Here is a 24,871-nt window from a genome sequence, read left to right as displayed (position 1 = left end):
TATGTCTAACAAAAGTAAATGCAAAATAAACAAATACAGCTATCAAGAGGCATCCCCTAAGCCTCAATGTCTGTGTAATTTTTTTCACTGTCACTTTCCTTTCCTGTATACTTCCTTTTTAACTATCACTTTTGTTGTTTAAACTTCCATAGGAAAAGTGCAAAGTTTTCATTTGTTGTGCAAAGGACAAGATTTGTGGTGCTATAGAGGTAGGATAGAATGAAGAATAAAATCTTTGTTAATAGAATAAAATCTTTGTTTTAATAAAGTCAGTCCGGCCTTCTAGAAAATACGGTAACTTCTAGTTGAATATTTGTTTTCATAAAAATTCACTGATTTATTTTTAAATTGTGGACATGTTCACAGCAAAACGTGCTACAAATTTTGTGCCAAGCACTAACCTTGCAAATCATGTTAATATACTTGAAGGCATTTGCCTTACAGAAATTTCCCTTAGCAGCAGCCACCATTGATTGCCTCTTACCTGTGCTACCCTGTAGATACATGCAGCAGTTTTTGAACAGCACATTGCTAAATTGGGGCCAGGCTGTAAAATAAAAGAGAAATGCTATATCCCATTGAAGCTATAACAATCTTAGTAGGAAAAAACAACAGATACTGTACAAGTAAATGCTTATAACCTGATTTAGATTATTTATAGTCATTTTCAGTTAACACTTACACAGAATGTCTTTGTGGGTTGAATTACAGATAGTACTGATTTGCATGATTGATTAAACAAATATTGTACAAATACAGCCTTACATAAGTACTTGTACTGGCTATTACTTCATATGTTGTTAAGGTAAATACTGAAATAGAAAACCATAATCAGGTTAGACCTGTATTACTAGCTACGGCAGTTTCAAAGGGGTAATGGCAGCATTTTTCAAAATCATTTTATGTTCCTATACCACTAAGATACTGTGAAAGCTTATCCCATAAACATTTCTAGATCGTAGGATGGGACTTTTCTTTTGACTCTTTGAATGTGTAAAGCATCTGCTGCGTGGGAGGGAAATGTAAGCATGTTGGGGTAACACTCTTTCTGTAAAATTATATTTGTGAACCACAGTCTTTGTATAAACAATTATCATGCAGTTACTTTTATCATTTTAACATTGATGGAAGCCAGTGATTTTTATTTACATTCCCGCATCTGTGTTGCTCAACACTTAAAATATAAAATTGAATTCATTTTCTGTAATGTTTCATGATAACAGCTGAGGATGTTGCTTTGTAGCAGTCAGAAACTATGTGGGAGAACCTTTAGAAAATACAGCTTTAAATTCTCCCTCTCGCTGTAACACAGCGTTAAATTATGGTAGCTAGAAAAAAAAATTGATTGCAACTCATTGCCTATAAAGAACAGAAAACTTCAGAATATGCACTTGGAAAATGCTTATCCTAAAAGCCTATTGATGATAACAGCCTCTACCGGGCTTCTTCCCTGGGGTCTGTTTCCACTTCTGTTACTTTAGCTGGCAAGCACTTGCGAGCTGTGATTAGACTTGTGTGTTTTGTGGGTTTGTGTATGTGTGTGTTTTTTGTTTTTTTTTTTTTTTTTAAGATAAACTCAAAAATGGTAGGAAATTGGTTATGCTATAACAGTGTTTTAGATTTTTTTTTGCTTGATGTTTTAAAGGAATACTTTTTCACTGGAACGTGAAAGAGGTTATTTCTCAACCATGTGCCTGTCAGAGGTGAAGGCCACTGGCCGTGTGCCTGCCATCGTTTTTCACAAGTTCAGACGTTTCATTAGCACCGTCTGTGTAGCCACACTCGCTTACCCTGAGGACGGAGAGAACTGACCACAGCAGCTGGTCAGTTCCTTCTGATCAGGCTTTATGAGAAAAAAACTGAAAAAGATTATTCTCCCATTTTTGAAGACTGTTGCCAAGCAGGAGCAGGCGGATGCGTACCAGCAGTTCTGCACTGTATTTTGTGTTTACCCCGGGTGTCTTGGAATCACTTTGAGGTAGCTTGTCACTACTCCCCTGCCCCAAACCTCCACCAGGAGATAAAATACTCTTGATTTTGAGTGTACGGTGGGGTGGTTGTTACTGTATGTGTGTGCGTTTTTTGTTTTTTTTTTTTAATCACTCCAATGGGACAGCAACAACTTTCCAAGTGGTAGCTAACTGATTTTGAAGTGGCATTGGCTCCCGACTTTCTGCATGAGTTAGTTACTTTTTTTTTTTCCTCATTAGGATAGTATTTGATGAAAGTATAATATACTGGGGCCTAATCAGCTGGCATGCAGGCTGCATCAGCTGCTTTCTGTAGTTACCTGCTAGTAAAAATTTTGTCAGCAATAAATGTTTGGGTTGGTTGCACATAGAGCCTTTAACTTAGGTTTTCTAGCTCAGATGCCCAGCTTGAGAGGAGAGGTCAGGTTATTGAGGAAAATCTCTTCCTGTCCTTTCAAGATCAGATGCTTGCTGACCATTGAGTTGCATAGATAGATGCTTGAAGGGGGTTACTTTAACGTAACCACAATTCTTAGAGAATGGTCTGTGTAGGTCCATCAGCTACTTCATTTCTTCTGCAGCTTTGGGAGTTTTATTGCCTGTATTCTAGACAGTGACTGGGAGTGGTTACTTACAGCTGTTTTGCTTTTATGTCTCCAAAAGAAATGGTGACTGTGTGCAAGATCTCCCAGGGCCTATAGCTGAAATCGTTCTGCATTCCTGTGCAGAGTACCCCCCCGCAGCAGAAGTGGGGCATAGATGCTCTGTACAGCTCGGCAAATTTCTTGAGTAGGCAGAAGACGCTAGGTTGTCTGTCAGAGCACAACACTTCTAAAATTTGTCGTCTTTTTCTTTGGGGCTGAAACAGTTTGAGGTTTTTCAATGAATAATCTCCTGGAAAAATTTCACCTAGCTCAAGCTGTAAAGATGCTTGTTTGCTGTTCAAAGGGCTTAATGTATTTGTAAAAGGAGGAAGATAAAATATTCTGGAAGATACTGAATATTTGTTACAGCATTGTTTTGACCTGGCAAAACATTTAGGCATATATTGAGTCTCAAGCCTGTGCTCATGGTTTATTTACTTAATCTAAGAATATGTTTAAATGTTTTGCACAAGCAGATCCTGTTACTGTAACAGAAGTTTGAAAAGCAATACATTTAACACTTTTACACCTCCATGATGCCGTTAAGAAACGATCTTTACAGTTTCCTGGAGTGTCAATTTACTTTAAAATGTTAAACAAACAAACAAACAAACAAGCCCTCCTGCATTTCACGTGTGAATGGAATGCAAAAAAATGAGGCGGGGGGGGAGAAATGGAAGCATCTGACACTGCTTCTGCTGCCACCTCTTGTTCTGCCCTATCTCCTGCCTGTCCCAAATAAGGATACTAGATATTTGCTTGGTCTTTAAATTGCTAATTTTGTTATTTTAACAGGCAACCACAGAGAGACCTTTTATACAGAAGCTGTTTCGACCAATTGCTGCAGGAGGACAGCTGCATACTTTGGGAGATCTCCTAAAAGACGTGTGTCCTAGTGCTATTACCCCTGAAGGTACTGTGAAAATAGTTTTTGTCCGATAAAGTAATTTCTCTTGTTCTTTTATATGGGGCTTTGTGGAGGCAGAAGTATGTCTCAGTAGCAGAGGTTCAGAGTTCACTCCTTTCTAGCCCTTTGTTGCACTTATATCATAGCAGCATTTAGAGAGGACAAAATTGAGTCCTTAGGCACTCCTGAAAAATTTAGCTCTGAAAGTTTTATTTTAAAACTCATGTACTCCTTTGCGGTCACATAGTTATTAAAGAAAATATTCACATTTTGTTTTCTGCAATTGTAATAGCTTGGAGGAAAAGTCAAAAAAAATTTAAATTTTATCTTTAATTTTAGATTACATAAAACCTTCGTATGTAAAACTCTAAAATGGGTTGAAATTGAACATATGTTCAGAAATTTTTTTCCTGTATACGTTGAACGTTTAAAAATGTACCAAGAAGGAAAGAGGTTGTTCCAAGTATGTAATAGTTTGTGTACAGTTAATTACTAAGTATTGTATGATAAAGTACCAATTTGTTCATATAGCATGATATCATTTCATATAATAGCATGTGTTGATCAACTGCTATTCAGATGGATAAGTGTTTCTGGATTTTATCTTGGCCTCAGATTACAGCTGTTGGAACTCTCCTTTGATTTACTTTTTTGATGGGATAAATGTGAAAGTTATGTACCCTGGCAAACTGAGATCAAAATCATTTAATGTGAAATGTTTTTTGTCTTGTTCTTGCTGTTTTGTCTTACCGGTACCTGTGAATGACTAATTTTTTTCAGTAAATAAATGCTATTTTGAGAAATGTCTCTGATATTCTGGAGGAGTCTTAGCGCAGAATTAACAGGTCTAGTATCATTACCTTTTGATAATAGAGCAGTAAATTTGAAATCGTTTAAAAAAAAAATCTGTAAAATGCGTTTTTATACAGCAGTTGCATAGTTCACAATCAGGTAGTTATTGATTTCTTTAAGATACAGCTACCTTAAACTGACTTGTATCTCAAAATGTTTTTTTTTGCTGTTTTTTAACCCCTGTTTAATACTTGTTAGCACATGGAAACAATTTCCAAAAACAACAAAAAGTAAGAGGGGAGGGAGTTGCTGGCTATGTGTTCCTTTTTCCTAAAACAACTCCAAATTTTGGAGCATAATGTTACAAATAAAGATTTGAAAATTAGCGCAAAGAGTTTTAACAATTGCTTAACCATAGTTAAGTATTTAAGTTTCAGAGTTCTACAAACACCAGTGAAAAGTGAACTTAAAAATATGGATTAGAAGTGGTGATGCATTTTGACTCAAAAGGCCGTTAAGAGCACAAATTGAATGGAAGAAACTTAAAAACCGTTAATGCAGAAGTTATTCCAGGATATAATGGATGACAATTTTTACATGGCTTTACTAAAGCTGCACGTGGGGAATGTATAATCTTCAAGCATAAATAATGCAACATGGAGTGCCAATTAGTGATTTTTTTTCAAAGTCTGAATATAATTTGATTTTATACAAATACCAGTGACGTGACACAAATGGATCATCTTTTCAGTCACTGACAAATGTGCTGAACTTTAATAGCAGGATAGAAATTTTCTATGCTGATTGTTTGTTTCATTTTTGTTAAAGGCTAAAAAAAAAAAAAAACCTATACTGTTCAATCTGGTGCAAAAACTGGTGATTACTTGAGGGAAAAGAAACCAAAATAATTAGTATTCCTACACTTAAGAGGAGAGACTTGAAACTTGGCTGAAGGGTTTTTTTGTGTTGGGACATACCTATCTGTTGCTATATAAATCTGCTTAAATTTGCTTTAGTTTTGATCCTTAAGATTCTGCTGAGCAAACTGCAAACTTAGAATTTAGTAACTTTGATTCCTTGCACAAGTGTGAGCTGTCTGAGATTGAGCAGAATTTTTCCTGCAGTGCAGCTTTGGATCGTTCCTCTTACGTTCTCAGTGTTCTTCTCTTCTTCTAGTAGGTAACAGGAAGCTAAATGTCTTGTATAAGCTAAACGCAGAACATACCATGTGAATTCTTGAGGAGGTATGGGGGGTATGCTACAAGGACCCTGTGGATGGGGAGGAAGACTGACTAGACAAGTAATTTGGAAGACAGTAACAGATCTGGGAGTCATTAAATGTGATGGGGAGAGTCACTATAAACAAATGGGGTAGGATGAAAGAGGTTGGGGCAAAAGCCAAAAAGTGAATAACTGTGAACACCTGGACAGAGAAAGTGGGATAGGAGTCAATAAAAGGCTGAAGGAGGAGAGAAGCATATGGCAAGTGAATCATACACTGAAAGGCAGAATGGAATTTGAAGTCCTGCTGGTTAAGTGATTGAGGTGGTCTAGAGACCAGTTTGCAGAAACACATTGGAACAAAGGTTGAGAGGAAGAACCGAACAGTTTGTGCTTGCAGGACAGGATGATGAGGGTGGATAGATGGTCAGATGTAGCTGGAGATAGTCAGGTGGGGGACTAGAGAAAATCTGTTCAGGGCTTGCTGTACAAGGAGACTGCGTCTCAGACAGGGATGCCAAGTGGAGAATCAAGTATGGCAACGTGGAAAGAAGAAAAGACCTAGGAGACAGAATAGGAAGAAACAGATCTAGGACAAAACAGAGGGATGAGGAAAAAGGGGTCAGACTTTATGGGAAATGACGTGAAAAGGTAGGTGCAATGAGAGCAGTGATTCCTAGTGCTGAGGAATGTGCACAGGTAAAGTCAATGTATAGAAGAGGTGTGAAAGGCAGCAGTGGTTTAGGCCTGACTGCTTCACTCCATCCTACTCTGTTCACTGGATATACAAGATAGCCAAATAGTGATGGCGGGGGGACTTAAGAGGTGAAGAGCAATCTGCTCATCTTGGCCCATTCAGAAAGAGTGGTTGGGGGAGCTTAAAAGGGAGAGAAGGAACAGAAGAGACTGATTCATTTTAATGATCTTTTCTGTCCAGTCAGCAGATACTTTTTTGCCATACACACCTCAATTCAGTGTCATCACTGTACCTCTGACTTCTGATGGTCATCCCTGTAACTTTCTTCAACTTCTATTTCATTCCAATAATGCACAGTCTCCAATAACTGTCAACCGCGAGTGCCGTCATCCTCAGTAGCGTAAATCTTTCATCTTCCTTTAAGATTTTTTCAGCCTTGGCATTGCTCTTGCTTCTCTCCATCTTGTCTGTGCCCTCTTCCTATACCCTCAAGACTTAACGCCACACAGTTCTTTTAGTATATCCCATTCAGTCTTTTCCTCTTAAAATTAGGCCTGGTTTAAAAAAAAAAAAATCATCATAGTGCCCTCTGTCGTGCAGTATCTCCCCACTTTCTAGGGATTTTCTCCTGGTATCGTATCAGTCACCTTAAATGTCTTCCCATTCTCAATGTGTGTGAAGAACAAGCTTTGATTACTCTCTTGCTTGGCTTAATCCACTCATCTCATTCACTATTCAAATGCAACAGATAGACTCTATTAAGTGTTCATGCTGTAATACAGCTTTGAGGTATAAAAAAAACTCTCAAAAAACACTAACTCAACAGACTGCGGTAGTGCCACTTTTGAGGTTTGCCTATAGAAATGTTAGCAACCATAACTAGGACATACTTCTCCCTTTTCCAGCAGCTGGAATGGACTCCTGAGACTGCAGAACCTCAGCATTTTTGTGCTGCTAAAGTCTCCATGAAACCCACTCAGTCAACCCATTTCCTCTCTGATGCTGGTCCACTGAGAGATTAACAAGCTACCGCTGTCAACAGATGCTCTATTAGCTCAACATGCAGAGGAGAGTGCAGAGCTAAGTGTTTCTACCCAGTTTATGGGCATATGAGAATTTAATTTGTTAGCATTTTTGTGAACCTGGGAAACTATGCACAGATGTTTTTCTTTTAATGCAGTTAATCATTTGAAGTTGAACACTTGAAATTTAGGAGGTATCAGAATTTGAGACTGCCTGTACAATCTTAATTTCCCTGCGCGTGTGTGAGCACACACATGCACATACACACACATGTTGTTATACAGCTTGTAGTGAAATTGTACTCCCCTCCCCCCACCCCCTCAACATGAGACTTTTCTTTTCCAGCACAGACTAGGTATGTTTTAGCGTTACGGTTGTGTAGTGAAAAACCATTGTCCTGATTGCTGATATGATAGATGGTGAATGAGTGTATTTCAGGGCACATTATGATTAAGGTAGCTTTATACTGCTCTTGGGGAATTGCATTTTGTTTTTTCTCACCTAGAGAGTTCCTATGTGATACTAGGCAAGCTGAGTACTACAGAACTACCCATTTTATGAAGATGGTCACCACGTTTTTCCTGGTGCTTCTGATTTGAGTGTTCTGCAAAACAGCTTGATTGCTTGTACTTGGAATCAGTGAGAGCTCTGGGGTTTTGAATATACAAAATACCAGGTGCTCTCTGAAGTCAAGTTTTAGGCTTTTCATTACTATTCTTCTCCCTCACCCTTGAAAAAAATGGATATATCCAGCTATAGCAATAAATTCACTCTTTGGACTTATTGCATAGTCTGTAAAATAGTGATGTTATCATCTTTCCGCACGAAATTCTAGATGAAGCAGAGTCTCTGAAGGCAAAATAGCTCGTGGTCAAGATTGTTTGAATTTCATGATATAAAAATTTGTCCTTGTGTCCCATGGACCTAACTTTTGTGTTTTCTAATTTTTGTTCTTGTGAACTTGCGTGTTTTGTCTTAATCTGCAATTTTAATTTATTCTGATCAGGGTGTTAAAATTATGTTGTGACAAAATAACATACATTTCCAAAAGTTATGTCAGAAAGTGATGGCAAATTCTTTTCCACATATGGGTTTTTAGACTTTATTAAGTGTAATCAAAGTTCAGATTTACTGGATTTTTCTGAACGGAGAAAATATAGTAGCTCATCAAAGGCATGCTTAAAGACATAATATGTACTGGTGAATAAATTTTTTCAACTTTTTGCCCTCTTATTTTCAGATAGTAATTTGGATATTTTTCTAAGACTTTTTAACCCCCTTCTGCATGAATTAGTGCATTGGTGACCTTAGCTTCATCTTTTTGTCAGTGCAGCACAATCTGTATGAGTGTCGTCGTCTTTCCTTTTTCTTCCATCTGTTGTATTTTTCTTGTTTGCTCCGTGTATAGTTAGTTTTCTCTTTTCCAATGACTTTTCAACTGGAAGCTTCATGCTAATTGTGGTGATTGCCTGTCTTTGGTGACATCCGTAACTGAGCTTTGTGCCGTGGGAACACAGAGAATAGATGTTTTTTCAGACTTAGCATTTGTAGCCATGTATGTGAGCTGTTCCTGCTGCCAGATACTAAGGGACCACCGCAAGAAGAGGGAGGGAAGGGTTTAAAGAACCACCCACAGTGTGTATATGCCTTTGCTTTAGGAAGCATGGATGTAATTAAGTCTCTCACTTAACTGTGCTGAGAAGAAAATGTTTCAATGAAAAATAAATTTATATATATGTTGAATGAATATATACACTGATGATCAACTGTTGAAAAACAGTGTTCAGTTAAGAATGTTCTCAGAAGTAGAACAGGCTGCATAGATTTCCCTTCTGGTTACATTAAAACACTCATAGTGAAAACGTACCTTGTAAAATGCTCTGTCAATAGTACTCTGGGCTATTACAAACTGTGAGTAGCTGTTTAGATACTACTTTTTATTTTAAATTAACTTATAAAACTATTCATTCAAGACTTTCACTGTATGTTGAAGTGCTCTAAAGTAGGAGTACTTGAGCAATTATTATTCCCAATCCATACTTCCTTGTCTCTCCTCAAACTGATCCGTTATTGAACTATGTATGTAGTACCCCTAGTTAATGCATGTTGTACAGTGAACACCTGTCTCAGTTGCAAGATAGTTTCATCTCCTTAAAACTGTTCCTCAGAGAAAAACTGATGGGTAGACGTTACGGGCTTTTTGTCACAGACTTTGTTAGATGAAAGCAAAGAAGTTTTTTGTGTGTGGTGTTTTTTTTTTTTTTTCCCAGACCCAATCCTTTAACTCTTCAGAATGCAAGGGGTGTGTTAGTCTGCTATTAAATTATTTAACTATTTATTTATTTATTTTCTCTCTCTTAATTACTGCGGAGGAGCTATCATGGAGGGTATACCTCTTCGGAAGCAATTTGTTAAAACATATAAATTCGAGCAACTTGCACATTTTTAGTCAGGATGAAACTCTGAATGAGAACAAACACTAAGAACGCAGCACAGTTCTTGGAACCTTTGGGAATTACATGACTTCTCTTGTTTATAGGCTTCTCTCATTCTTCTGTTACCTGCAGCTTCTCTGTGCTCTGAATACCACGGTAGTGAAATAATGAGGTTAGAAATGCACATTTTTGAGGTTCACAACAAAATTACATCCCTTTTATCTCTCACAGGTAGAGGACAGGGAACATAGCAATTTATCATGTCAAAGATGACATTTTACATCACCTGAGTAACTTTCATGAGAGTAGTATAGGCAGCATGCCTAAGACGTAAGAAATTATATTGTGCAAGTGTTGAAATCGGTCTCCTGATTTTTAGAGTATGCTTTTGAGAACATAAAATTTGGCAATGTAGTGACAACTGTGAGCATGAACAATTTCCAGTCTATTTAAAAAAAAAAAAAAAAACAGAAAAATACTATATTCTGTTCTTCTGCTTACCCTCATCTGTGAAATCTGCCCAAATATTTCTTTACGGGCTGTTTCCACAGAGCTATTCAGATGAGCAAAGAATTCTGAACACCTAGGAAGTGGGCTGCATGTTAGGGGATTGCCTTAAAGGACGCCCCTTTCCTCTAGGAAAACGAGCAGAACTGCTATCTTTGTTGATAGCAAACAGCTTTAAAAGTAATACAATGTTGAAAAAACCTTTGGAAAAGATATTCTTCTCATTTCACCTTACAGTATCTCCTACTGGAAGACTAATGTAGAACAGAGCTATTATAACTCTCTCTAATTTTCCGTCTAAATGAGTATTTAAGGTAGTAAATGTGTCAAGTCAGCTATTTTTTCATTAGCTGAGTAGTTTTTCTGCCTTGGTGTGTGTTTAGCTGATTCATAGGCAGCAGTTGTGGTTGCATGGCAGCAGAAATAGTGTAAGACCGAGTCAGTCAGGTAGAAGGAGGTTTGGGAGTGGCAGCCCCCAGATGCGTTGGATTTGGCATCATGTCAAACCACACCCTAACCCTCTTCTAGCAAGACATATTCTCGGAGACCCTTTATTGCTATTCTAGTTAGCATTTACCTTTCTTAAACATGTGTTATCCGAATGGTTCATCAGTTCTCACTCATACCTCTGTGCAATGGCGTTAATGTTCTCTTGCTTGTGAAAACATCTTGTCTGAGGCATCCTTGGATTGCAGCTTGTGTTTTCCAATGTCCACGATGTTTGGTGGCTCTCGGACATCTGATGACTAACTAATACGGCTGGCTGTCTCTTTCTGCTGTTGCCAGCTGTTAAACTCCGTGTTGACACAGAAATGTTGACTTTCAGCACAAAGTGTATTATCTTGCATTTTATATTGATGCATTTAATTCAGTTTGTTTCAATTTAATGTTATTTTTTCTTTGTCACTCTGATCCTCCTCTGTGTAGACAAAAGTTTGGGAAACAGTGAAGTCTTACTTGTCACGTTTAATAATTTTTAAAATTAATATCATCATACCCCAAACTAAACCACTAACCACTTGTTTCTCTGTTACAGCCTAGTGTAATCTCCCTTTAAGATGCTTCTTTATCTTTTTCTTAGTTCTTGCAATAATAAATAGTAATTTATGAGTTACTTAGCGGTCTTACGAAGTTAAAGATACCTCCTCAGCCTGAAATTTTACTTCAGGAATACCCATGCTATGTAATATTCCATTTTTCATTTACTAAATTTCTGTAAATATTCTTTTCTTAAATTCATCTAAATATTGCGTTCTCTAGACATCAAACTTGTCAATTCTGTAGTTGCTGAGAAAATACTTAAATGAAGGTAGTAACTTGCTATTAATGCAGTACTCTTCCTGACCTCCTGTAGTTTTTAGGAATCCTTCCTTTAAGGTGTACAATTTAATTTCAGTTTTCAATCTTGTGAGGTAAAATTTTGCAAGTCTTGCAATTTGAGCATACTAAACCGTTTCATTCTCAGTTGTGGTAATTGCCTATTAATGTGTGTGTGTGTGTGGTGTTTTTTTTTTTAAAGCTATATTTCCAAGCAGTTATTCATACCGAAAACTGAGGCAAAGTGGTCATTTATGGTGTGGGCTTTGTTTAATTATTTCTAATCTTGATCCCATCATCTTAGAAGAGTGGCACTTTTTTTTTTTTTTTTTTTAGCTGGTGCTAATCCTTATTTTTTTCATGTCAGTGGGTTCTATAGCCATTCTCTTTCTTTCTTGCATCACATTCCTTCAATACCTTCATTTCAGTCATACATAACTATTTTGCTATTGTTTCTTGTTCTTTTAATATCTGCTTTTGCATCCTTTACCTTTTGGTTCTTATACGTTGTTGACCAAGCTCACTGTGGTGTGTATAACTATTTCCATAGTTCTTCAAACCTTAGATTTCCTAAGAGAAATTGGTCCAAATTTTTAGTGATGTAGCTAATCATGGTCACTACTGCTTTTAGTACTTTCTTCTTCTCCAGCCTTTCATGCTGTGGTTGTTCCATTACTTACGCTTACGCTTCCGTTTCCCTGGGTTTTCTAACAATTTTTGTAACATTAGCTATGAAAATCTGACATGAGAAATATCTGAATTATTTAGATACCTAGGAACTAGGTCTCTCTATCAACATTCTTTCCCTGTTTCCTAATTTAGATCTCTGTTTGTTAGGCTTCCTAACAGACCGGTGTCCTGGTTACTCAGGGGAGTCCAGGATATGATTGTGACTATTGTTCCACTTCCATCAACCCTTCTCCACTTCAAAAATTGTGTAAAGATCCTTTTCAGCCTTCAGTGAAAATTTGCTAGTTCTACTCCTGATGCACTGTGCATGATATCTTTTTGGATCTGAGATTATGACAGATGTCTTGAAAGTTCTTACTACTTGTAAGAAGACTTTGTATATGATGGAGGAGCAGGCTGAGATGAGGTTTATATTGCCTGTGGTCTCTTAGACTGCATGCTTATGGCTTGGTTTGCAGGTGAGGAAGAGAGGTTAAAGACCATATTGTTGCCTGGAGACAGAGCATACAATCACACAGCAGATATAGTAGAACACATTACTTATGGGTGTTCTGTCCAAAACTACCAGGTGACAACAAAATGAATTGACAGCAACTGAAAGGAGGGGAGGTGTGGCTACTCATGACCTCCCCTAAGGTATGGGAGACTCATGGCTAATGAGTCTGTGTTCCTCTACCAGCTGCTAATCTTTATCTTATTGAAATTAGGTAGGCCAGGCTACCTTGCTTACTGCCACACTGTCATATATGAAAGATAAATAGTATTAAGTATGTGTTGTTGGCAGAGAGGTCTTACTGCAATTGCCCTTGGTTTTATGCACCTGAAGATAGATGTTCCTGTTGCCAATTAAGGGGCCTTTGTTTTGGGGAGAAGTCATGGTATGAGTGTTGCACTTCAGGGTTTAACAAATTTGAAAAAGCCCATGTGGATAATTCACAACAATCAAACAAAAATGTTTAATACACATTTATGAGGTTCCTGTTATAGAACATCCTAATCTTCTGAAGCTGGAAACGGTTCATTTAGAAATGGTGACTCATCTTGCTAGGAGAAGGGTATATACACAGTATGATTTTACTTAACTGCAGATCAGCAAATGCAAGTGGAAACAGCACTGAGTTCAACAGAATGCTTTGAAGATACAGAGGGTTAAAATGATGGAAAACATAGAATTAATCTGGGGAAGGAAGGACTTCTTCCCTATTCCATGCCAGAAGTTTAAGACATTGTGTATAATGCAAAGAAAAAAATTGCATAATGCAGAAGGAAACTTTCCTTCCACTACTATCTTGTCTATCATGTCTACAATTCTGGATGCAATTTTAATTTGCCAGTGTTGTTGAAGTCTTCGTAAAACTTGTTTTGATTTTTGTCTCATGCTTCCTTGAAGACTCAAATGGTAAACATTTGGACATGGTGACGCAAACAGTAGGCTATCAATCAATTCCAGTTTTCACAGCATTGTTGTTCATTCAGAAAAGCTGTGTGAACTGACCTCTTTCTACAGTAATGTCACTAGTTCCTTTAGAAATAAAGGAAGGATCAAAAAGACTTCCAGGATTTTTCTCTTAAGAATTGCTGTACTGAATGATATTGCATAATTAGTGATCAACTGTTTTCAATTAGCTCTCAGCTTTTTTAATGTGTATTGTATGAGAGACATACATATTAATTGTTTTTGTTCTTTTTCAATTTTCTAAGCACTGACTTCCAGTAAATTATTCAAACAGAAAATTGAATTTAGATTATATTTGCCTTGTAGGCTCTTAATTTTGACACAAATGACAAATGAGCAATAGAGGAGTTAAATATATGCAGTGTGCATACCTTTGGGTGAAAAGGAAATATAGCTGTCTTTGCTGCGTCTGAGGACAGGATTAGCTGGATTTTGACTTTACCCTGGGTCCTGCGCAGCAAGAGGAGCACAATAGCACCATCCCAGTCCTTGCTGCTGCTGTGGTGAATCAGGTTAGGAACCTTCTGCTTCCCTTGTCCAGCAAGTTTTAACTGCTTGTGCTCTTTGTAAGCTGATCTCTGCTTTTCAGTGCTACGGTGGTGGAAGTGGTAGTATTGGAATACTTTTGCAGGCCACCTAAATTTAGAAATATAACTAGCCCTGGTCAATCTTAAGCGGTTCAATGGCCGTGCTTTCTTCCCACATGGGTATGACAGTACCTTGAAGGGTTAGAGACCTTGACTGTACAGACATAGTAAAAGATGTTGAAAAGCTCTTAACTTTTATTAGCAGTAATCAAATTTGATCTTCTCCTTCCCAATGGGGTAAATTCCAATCCACTGTCTTTTCTACTGTGAATGTCATTTTGCAGGTGAGAACTGATCTTTAGACCACTACTTGAACCATTCCACCTTCCTTTTGCCAAGGACACCTTGAGTCAAGGACACCTTTACCTCAATCAACTGCATTAGGATTATCTGCTGGGTAGCTGTGAGCTCTCTCCATCCAGCAAAGATGGAAGGATGTGCATTTTCTGTGTGACTTTTGGGTATGCACATGCAGGCACATTCAAAAGGCTAGAGTGTAGGAAGAGCAACTAGGGAAATGATCCTGTTTCTCAGACAAGCCTTTGGAAACTTGTTCAACTTAAGCTAAATTTATTCTGTTGGCCACCCAATAAGTTTTATTAGTATCAGACTCCAGACTATTCTGTTTAAATTTGTTAGAAGGCCAATGTCTTTATTCAGGCACAACAAGGTTTCCTAAGTTTATTACTAACAGTAGTAGAATGAAACGGAGAAAGTAGAATCTTTCGCAGAGCAAAATAACTTTTTTCAAAATTTACCTTATTCTGTTTGGAAATTACAAGCCAGAACTTTTGAAGTTGTCTGCAAAAGAAGGATGGAACTTTCATCTGAGAGCAGGCTGCAGTAGAGGTCGCACTTCTTGGAAGCGGTGAGGTCTTAGCCCCAAATCCCTGAGGGAGTGCTGCAGCTCTGAAAACCTAGTCAAGAAAAGATTGTGAACATTACTAGGAAGCGGGGCAAGTTTTCTGTTAGTAATCCACTATGCATGTGACTTGCAGCAGGAAATGTTTTGGAATCAAAGCATCTCGACAAAATGTTTTGCTTGTGGTGAGTTGTCAGCTTTAAAAGGACTATTTTTTGTGTTTTAGTGGGAGGCCTCGATTTTTCTTATGCAAATTACAGACATTTCAGTACATTCCCATAGAATTTATGACTTGGACAAAAGATGAGTGAAGAGAGACAAAAAGGAAGAAGAGAAATTAGAGGAACAAGCAGGTGATGTGGCTTGCACCTGGTCACACGGAGGTCTGTAGGAAAGAGTTAAGAATATGATTTTTTTTTTTTTTAAATCCTGATCTAAATTAGTCTGTCTCACCCCAAGGGGATCATAGAAATTGCTCAGTATGACTGAGACATCAAAAACTTTACAGGAATGAAGTCTTTCTTGGTTGCTCTCAAACAAGTACGTCAGCAACATCTAAAGTTGTACACAGAGTTATATAGACTTGCATGATATTTTTTATGTTTAGGTCCACAGTAAATGTAAGAATGTTCCAAAACAATTTTTCAGCAGTGGTCATCACCTAGTAAGGCTGATACACTATATGATTCATGCTGCCTTTCATGCTATGATTAGTGAAAACTAACTGGAAGAGACTTTAGTGAGCTTACCAAAGCTTTCAGGAGATGGTAGTAAGCCTCTGTTAAGGCTTGCAGTGTGAATTTCTCAACAAAGATTCTATAGTGTGCAACAGGATTTTAACAGTATGATATCAGTAGTTTAAATGTATTTAAATTAGTAAACGAGGAGGGCTAGAACATGCTCTGTCTGTGCTGTGTGATTATTAGCAGTTCGTCAGTGTGATTTTGGTCTAGGTCAGTTGATGCTCTCCCAGAAAAATCCTGAGCCAGTTAACATGGTCCGAGGACTGTTTTCAGTAAGCAATACAGATGAGGCCTTCGTGTTGTGGAGCAGGAGAACAGTTGTGAGCTGTTATGTGATGCTTGCCCTGAGGCCCAGAGAATGGGTTCTGGCACCTTTATGAGCTGCATTTATACCTTTAAATGGGATATATGTACTGTAGCCTTATGGGGGCTGAGTAAAATGATTCTTGCCCTTCTTCCTCCCCTCTTGGAATCTATTTCTATTCTGCCTCTGTGTGTATAGGTACAACCTGATTTTCACAGGAAATAAACATTTTACGTGGCTAACAAGAAGACAACCTGCAAAACTAAAGGTCCTAGGGAAAGTAATTAGGAGAAAAGCAGCAGCCTCACCAATAACATAAGATAGACTAATCCAAGAATAAGCACTGCATTTACTGTGTCTTTCTCTCCTCTGTTAGGTTCGGTAGCACTCTTCAGTAGTATCTGCCCCTCTTTTTAAATGCCTTATTTTAATCAGAGAGGTTAGTAACTTCACATTCAGTGGATCAATTGTCCTTTCTCAACGGGCATCTGTAGTGATGTGGAGCATGTACTTGTAGGAAAATAAAGGTAAAACTTTTCCTTATAGCAAAGCTAAAGTCTTCTGCAGTGGCTTGGCATGCTGACAGAGGTGCTATAGTCACTGAAGATGTCAGTATCCCTTGTGCAATTTGCCCTTTTCCCTGACGATATCGTGACCACAATTAAAATGGCAAAATGCTTTGGGAAACTTCAGTAAGTCCAGTATCTTAGTGCAAACTAAATTTCATGGCAATTTAAGCAAAGAAGCCAGATGATGTGTACCAGATACATAAATAGATCCCATTCTGCCCCTGCTGCTGGAGAATCAGTGCCTTCCAATGGAAGGATGGTTTGCAGAGCCGGTTCTCTTTAAAATGGTAAGCTACTGCAGCGGAATTAGCTGCAACTCATTTCAGACTTGTAGGCCTGCAATATTTTGTCTGCATAGCTAATGTTTCCTAGTAATATTACTAGCTAGTTATTAACTTAACAAATTCTGCTGGCAAATGCCGTACGCATGTTATGCGTTATACTTTTTTGCTTTAAAATGGAAAAAATACTGTCTGAGCTCTAACAAAAAATATATTTAGGTTATGATTCAATCATAACCCTTTAAACTAAAGAGAATCTGGTAATCTAGCAACTTTGAAGTTAACTCTTCTGGTATTTTTGGAACTAAAAAGGTAAAAATTAACTTTTAATGAAAATGTATTTGCAGTCTTAACTATGGACAGGTAGTTACTCTGCCATTTTAAAAAAATTAAATACCACCCAGCATAAAGAGCCCTTCAGGTATTCCATTACTCCTTCATTGATCATTTCCTACATTTTTCAAGACTAAGTTCTGTAATTTTTGCTGTAGTAGACATCCCTAGATACTTTGCTAGCTCTTCAAAATAACTTACAGTGCATATGCAGAAAAAGGTATTTCATGTGTGCAAACTATATTGCCTACTCATTAAAGAATTTATTTTGCAATGAGTAAGGGCCCGGAAGAAGCTAATGTAAGTATTTTAGCAAGGGTTTGTATTTCTCTGATAAACAGCACTCCCCTTCTGTTTGTGATCACAGGATGAAAGCTCTCTAAGCTTGTATATGTACATTTTTACTGCTACATCATGTAGTGTGCTCTTAAGATTGAGATCTCATTCCCCAGGAAGCATTTCTGTCTAAGATTAATTGCCCTTTTAAAATCAGTGTTTGATGTATTCCTTTGGCTATATCCTGACTCGCTTTAACCCTCTTTGACCTGACCCCACTGACTATTACCGCCATGGCTGAAGCAGAAATCCTTCAGCATGATGTATGCAGTACAGACTTGAGCCTGTGGTTTTTCACGTCGATGGATTCAATTAGGTGGGTTTTTACTGATCAGCGAAGCAGAGGTTAAAGAATTTGTCAGACATGGAAGAAAACTGTCCAGACTTTTAGGTTAATTGGATAGCTCATCTCTATTTGCATGTTTACTTTGCTTGTAAAGTTGTTTACTTTGTTAAATATCATAATAATAATGCTAGAAGTAACATAAAAAAGGCAAACCAGTTTACTCTTCAGTTAAATAGGAAAAGGTGCAAAACATAAAATAGTAGCCATTAGGCCTTTGATCTGTATAAATTTCCCTGTCCCTTTTAAGGCAAAAGTTTTAAAACTGCAGTTATGTCTAGTGTCTTTTTCTGGGTTTGATTTATTAAACTGAAGCAGATAAACTAACGATTATCACTATGGCTTGATGAAAACATGTAAACTTGCTAGTCTTTTCTGTATTGTAGTTATTTTGCTGCAACAGTAATCCTACTTTGCTTTGTCTTGCTGAAATCACCATGTGATTTGGCTTGAAAAAGTTATTAGAATTAAGAATATTTTGCAGGCGTGATGGGAATTACAGTAACTTGAAAATGAAGCAAAATAAAGGTTGAAATTTCAGGAATGCCAGTAAAAATCTTAATTAAAAAAAAGCAAATGTTTACATATATGCATAGGGAATATATAATATGATTGTACAGATATTCAATTGTTTGGGATAACCATATTATTGAAAACAATGACATTTTAAAATTTCTTACAAACTATTAGCAGTAAGAAGTCTGTTACAGCAAATTAATTTCATTTTTACCAATCTTTGAAACATTTGACAAAGATTTTTCTCTACAGTTTTTCAAGAACCATACTGATTACATTTTATCTCCCCAGAGGTGGCCTTAATTTCTGGAGGTCAGCTGTACAAAGTTTAGAGGGAAGGGAAACCTCAAATTTAATTAAGGGCACTGTACATGAAAGGGTTAATTCATTGCAAGTCAACTTGTCTGCAGTTTGAAAAGTTACACAACTCCTAAAAGTGATTTAGCTCTCCCTCAACAATGGAAAAGGTATCACGGATGAATTGGGCTCAATTTGTCATGCATTCAGGCACTTATCTTTCAGTACGCACCTTGCCATTCCTTGTACATATAAATATATTGTGTGCTTGCTTGTTGTATTGAACAGTAGCGTCATTTGCCTTGAACTTTGCTTTTGTTCACATGCACATAGCCAAACTTAAATTTAACTTTTATTTTTAAAAAATTTCAATTTCTATCTCCAGTATTTTATGCAGGTCTGTTGCTGGTTCAGGGCTGAGGCTAAGGGAGGGATTTAATTCGTAAGGAGAAGAGGGGATATAAGAACATTTTCTGTGGGAAATTTTCCTTTATGAAAGGGTGAGGTTTTTTTCTGCCTGAAATTTAGTTAGATGTTTGGGTAGCATCTCAGGCCCAGCAATTGTAAAGTCCTCTAAAACCTTTTTAACTGCTAAAACGTTAGCTGTTTAAGAAAAGCATTCTAAGGTTCTATCATAAGTTATTTTAGGATTATTTATATTGCAACAGCCCCATTAAAAAGCTTTTAATAAACACATAGGAATAAAAGACAATAAAACACTTTAAGCATAGTTAAGTAAAGCTTTCATTTTAACACTTTAACTGCTTTTCCATTGAGTTACGTGGACTCTTCTATAGAAGGGAAAATCCTCTTAGTTGTCTTAGATGGTATTACTGCCAGTATTAACTGTTGGGGACTCCATGGAGAATAGTTAAAGGGAAAAGTCTGTTCATACAACCTGGACTTACTGCTGTTTGAGGCCAAATTTACTTTCTCTAAAAACTTTTTCAATGGGATAGAACAGTTTTCTAATTTGTTTACATGCTGTCTGACTGCTATGAGATTATAAGAGTAACCCCAGATCTCATAAGCTGCTCCAAAACCTAATAAACTTTTGTGTGTGGTGACTGGTTTAATCCACGTTTTGTTAATCCACGTTTTGTTATTTTTCGCTAAAGTGGATGTCTAACATCAGAGTGGACTTCAGGTAGAACATGATAGGAAATTACAAGAGAGAAAAATTGTATGGAGGAGGAAGTGATGGAATAGGGGTGTTGACAAGAATTTGTTCTCAGTATTTAATCTTAATTAATGTAGATAATAATGCTGTATGCTCATCCAGCTCTTCATTTTCGAGATCAAGAAAGCTAGGTCCCTGCTACAATTTAATCCAGGAATCTGTTCATGCTAAAGGCCTGTGATGAGCAAACTTTTCCCCCCATCTCCTTTAGGTCACAAATGTCTAAAATCAAGTAGGAGGTGTTTTTGCCAGGGTCTTCGACACAAGAAGACTATGCAGAGATCGGCCAACTGGCCTGTGTCAAAGTGTGTAGAGAAATACAGCACTAGTTAAAGCATGGCTTCGAATCAGTGAATATGGACTTCCTGACAGTGGCACAGTTGAGGTATACTCAAGATATTTTTCCTGGATGTACACTTTTGTAGTCTCTTTGCAAAAACAGACTTCCTTAAAGTTGGCACAGATCTTGTCCAGTCATAGTCTTTTGGACTAAAAAGCAGCAGCTCTTATGAGGGGCTCTAGTAAGATGACATCAGAGTGCTATGAGGGTGAAACTGAGAAAAAAATCATCTTTCTCCGGGGTGGAGAGAGACTGAAGTTATGAACTGTTTATTTTGGAGAAGAAATAAAAAAATTCAAAATAATGACTTAGAGAAGATAGGTTAAACAGTCTTGTTCTGTTTCCCTACAAAGGGTCATTTGGTAAACCACTAAAATTTGACATTCCTTTAAAAGGAACATTTTTAAGGAAAATGCAAAGCTATAGATCTCTTTACCACGAGTTGTCTTTGAGGCAAGGAACTCAATAGTTCAAAGCAGTCTGGGATATTTGTGTACGTATCGAGAATATCCAGAGCTGAGAATGCATATTTAAACAGAACTTTGAAGTTTAATTTGAGCAATTGTTCTCATGTTACTGCCAGTTGTTAAAATGAGACACGTTCTCACATTGCTGCCATGCCAGTTAACCAGATCTATCTGATCATTAATTTATGCCGTTATTATTTGGAAGTTGGATTATATCAAGGAAGTGAAGTTCTCCTCCTCCAAGCCACATCTTAAGCTGTGTTCGGAACAATGTTTATTCCAGATACAGTATAATTTTGAGGAAAAGATGGTTTGAATAGCGTACTTAAGGTATATTTCTGTGTGTGTTCTTCAGCTGAAGCAGCATCAATGGCTTTCCCCGGGTCCGGCAGGATGTGTAGAAAGGAATGAACAGTCAGTTTTTATGCCGTCATGTCGCACATCAGCTTCTGACTTATTGAGGTCAGAAGGAACCGTTCCTTGTGGCTAGCCTATTCTATAGCTGACTTTGTGAAAATTTTGGGATTTTGTCACTTCTGGGCAGAGAATACTAAACAGCATACCTTGCTGATTGTGATCCAGTGTATCATCTCTGTTTCTGTTTCAGCTGATAATTATTTCAAATTGGGGTAGGGAGTACGGTTTGTTAGTTTAGATGATACTAAAGTGAAGTAGAAAGTATGTTAAGATTGCTATGGGAAATTAATCACTCCTTGCAGTAGAACTTGTGACTGTGAATAGCAGGATCCTTTTTGCAATAAAAATGGAATTCACAGAGAAATAACAAAAGCCTGTGATATGAAGGTTGAGAGAGACTAGTGTGAACTGCTCAGAATACATCTGCCTTAGATGATAGTTACCAGTTTTTAAAGGTAAAATATTCAATAAAGAGAAACTTAAAAATATTACTTATTTGAAGGGCTTGTGCTGAATTTATTCTAACAAAGAGTAAATGATCATTTGGCCCTGAGATTAAACCAAGTCCAACATTTTTTTTTGTCTGCAATTCCCATAAAATTGCATGTCCCAGAGTAAGTAGGTAAGATTTGTTCAAAAGAAAAGTTTATTTTTCTATTTGAGATATTTATATTGAGGTCATTGTTACTGTGGAATCGGAACATCTTGCCATATTTCTATGCTTTGGTTTGCTATTGTGTGTCATGCTGGAAACTGCAGAAATGTTCCAGAATTATTTGAGCTTATAAATGGAGAAAGCTGAAATAATGTGTTTTAACTTGTAATTAAAAAAAAAAAAAAAAAGTATTTAAGTGAAGCATGACTGTTTCTTATATGTATGGATTGAGGTCATTCTGTAGCTGGGTTTGCTGACTGAGCTAAGAAGTATTTTTTTGCCATAAATTGAAAAAGATATAATATCTGGCTATAGTAAATTATTACAGAAGTAGGGTGAAGATGTTCATGATCACCCATTAGCTTAATCTTTTGAAGCTTATGGGTATTTTTCTGAGCATGTATTTTTTTTTTGTAGCACATGTAATGAAAATAATTGTGCAGCTAGTTTTTACTGTAAATAGTATCTGATCATTGTCAGTTTTAATTTCAGGCATTGGGGTTGTTTTCAGTTTTGAACAGGCTTCTGTTGAAGGGTTAACCCTTTTCAGCAGTGCCTGCGATAGTAGTTGAAACATCTCTAAAACAAATTAACTGTTACTTACGCAATTGAGGTCTGGGGACTCTTTTTAAACGCAGCAAGACATTATGGCTTGTCCTGCATATTTTGTTTCTTGCTTTTTTGAGATGTTACCTGCTTAAAAATAAATGGGATAAAACAGGTTCTTCAAGTGCTTGTTTATTCATGTTCTTTTACTGGTGTGCTTCAGTTCTTCAGATCAGAAGGTTTGTCTGGGGCTGTCTCTTCTCTGTATATCCTAGAATATCCAGCTTGAGGTGTATAGAGGAGAGGGATAACTACAACCACTTTTCAGTTTTTTTAACCACCTGTGATAAGTTAGAACATAGAGTACTTGAATTTCTTTGCTAGCTATGCAGTGTAGTCTTTTGTAAATGGCTGTACGTAGTTTTGTATGCAATCATTTGTGTTAGACTAAAAGTCTAGATTTTAAAAATTAGGGCAGTACTATCTGTCAGTGATGAACTTAGTAGTTGCATCGTCATATGAAGCACATTACAAGAAGTTATCTGTTGGTTTAAAAAAAAAAAAATCTAAGAGATCCTAAAGAGCTAGGTGAAAATCTTCCTGGTAAAGATATCAGCATGTCTCTGGATTCTGAGCACGTACTGTCAAAGAGTATGCTGGCTACTTCAAAGTAACTGCTCCTAATTATCTATTTTTCTGTCTGGCAGCCTAAGGGGAAGGGGAAGCAGGAAACCATATCCGCAAAAGGAGGAGGACTCACTTGCTTGTCACTCTGCCTCAAAATGAGTTTTCTTACTGTGTGATGTAATATGTTGTCAGGAATATCTTTAGTATCATTTAATCCAGAACCAGTTATGTGATCTGAAGATAAGCAAGCAGATATTTATGGCCTGTTTCACAGCTGAAAGAGCTGGAAGCTAGTCTTGTTACATTATTCATAGTGCTGCTACTGTATGGTATTTTCCTTGGTTATGCTCCCTCCTTAAACTTTTTAGTATCCTTGTCCAGTGTAGTCCTGTGGCCGTATATCATGCAAGAAGCACATTATTTGATTTTTCTAGTTTGGAGCACAAGATCTTATTTTCCTTTTTTAAGGTTTTAAAGCCAATGCAGTAAGTGGTGCTGCCCCACTAAATATGCAGTTCCCAATTTTGAGGAAGAGTTTCAAGCACAGAACACGTCTACCCTCTCACATGTCCTTAGCGTTCCTGAATAAGGAGCTGTAGTTTCTGCGTCATCTGTTTGGATGACTGCAGAGAGGTTCTGGCACTAGTTACAGGGAGGACTTGCCTATTGAGGAATCTCACTGAAGCGCTCCAGGGAAATTTTTGCAAAATCCTGGATATCTTGCAGTGACCATCAGGGAAAGAATGTGAACAAGCTAAATTGCCCAGACGGGTGCTTGCTTCAGGCCACAGACCAGGAGGGAGGCGTCCCCTCCAAGGATTCTGGAAAGGCTAGAGAAGCTGATCTGGGCAGGTGAAAGGGAGCATGTAGCTGCAGCATCGCTGAGCCTTGTGGGGCTAATCTGGGGGGAAAAAAATGGCTGAAATATGCACCTTTGCCAGAAGTAGTCCTTTCCCACTCTTCTACTCTTAGGCACTTGCATTTTCTATTGCTGGGATAGAGGTGGTTTCCTGATTAGGAACGCTGAGGCACCTTTATAGATGATAGAGAAGAAGACATCTGCTGGAAACGCAGTGTTTAAGCAGATGCCTGATTCTCCCCATTTTCTATACAGAGAGTTGGAAGGCTTCTGACCTGACATAGTCTGATTTGTTAGTCTGATTCAGGTGCCTACTTTAACTGTCGCAACCTTTAAGTTAGGGTGTCTAAATTAAGTGATTTGAAATGTCCCCAAAATGTATTAAGACACAACATGTAAGCATAGTTTTATACCTCCTGCAGATGGTGAAGTTTTGGCAACAAGTCTTATAACTTCCGCTCATCCTAGGCCACAAGTGATTTTTCAGAGGTTTATGTTTTAGTAGCTTCCGAGTTCATGCATTTTCCCAGCAAAAGCAAAGGAAAGTTACTTAAGCCTGGGACATCCACCCTGACAGGGGTTGACGTAATAGGTCTTGAGGCTTTCTTGTAAGTGCTGAAGCAGTATTTATAACTTGTGCATCGCTATGATATACAAATGCTTTGATCTTAAGTAAATGGTTACTATGTACACACATTATAAAATTTTCTATGGAATATTCATTACCGTGCTTTTATTTTTCTGATGTTTTCATTATCCTCCTCTTCGGTTTGCAACAGAGTAAAAGAAACCATCTTTAGGTCATATGATAGCCAGTATGTAATTCAGTTCTGTTTTGATTTAGGAAGGAAAAAAGTCAATGGGGTGACTGGAAAATATAAATTCCTTGATTTCAAGAAAATCCTGGGTCTTACTACATTACTGAATATTGTGAAAATGAGTACTGACAG

General features: G+C 37.4%; 1 protein-coding gene across 6 annotated transcripts in view; it reads left to right on the top strand.

Moving 5' to 3' along the window:
• The window catches only part of ATG5 (autophagy related 5), a 119,215-nt gene that overhangs the window by 60,678 nt on the left and 33,666 nt on the right, over positions 1-24,871 (top strand). For 5 of the 6 annotated variants that reach the window (XM_068937933.1, XM_068937935.1, XM_068937936.1 and 2 more), the window contains one exon: positions 3,410-3,527. In XM_068937933.1, coding sequence (XP_068794034.1) covers positions 3,410-3,527 — 118 coding nt within the window. Of the gene's footprint in view, positions 1-3,409; positions 3,528-7,136; positions 10,166-24,871 lie in introns of those variants that run through there. The other variant, XM_068937934.1, reaches the window with a different exon arrangement.

The sequence above is a fragment of the Struthio camelus genome, chromosome 3 (assembly GCF_040807025.1).
Source record: "Struthio camelus isolate bStrCam1 chromosome 3, bStrCam1.hap1, whole genome shotgun sequence".
Taxonomy (NCBI): Eukaryota; Metazoa; Chordata; class Aves; order Struthioniformes; family Struthionidae; genus Struthio; species Struthio camelus.
Note: the sequence above shows the minus strand (reverse complement) of the source record. Positions and strands in the feature narration are given on the sequence as shown.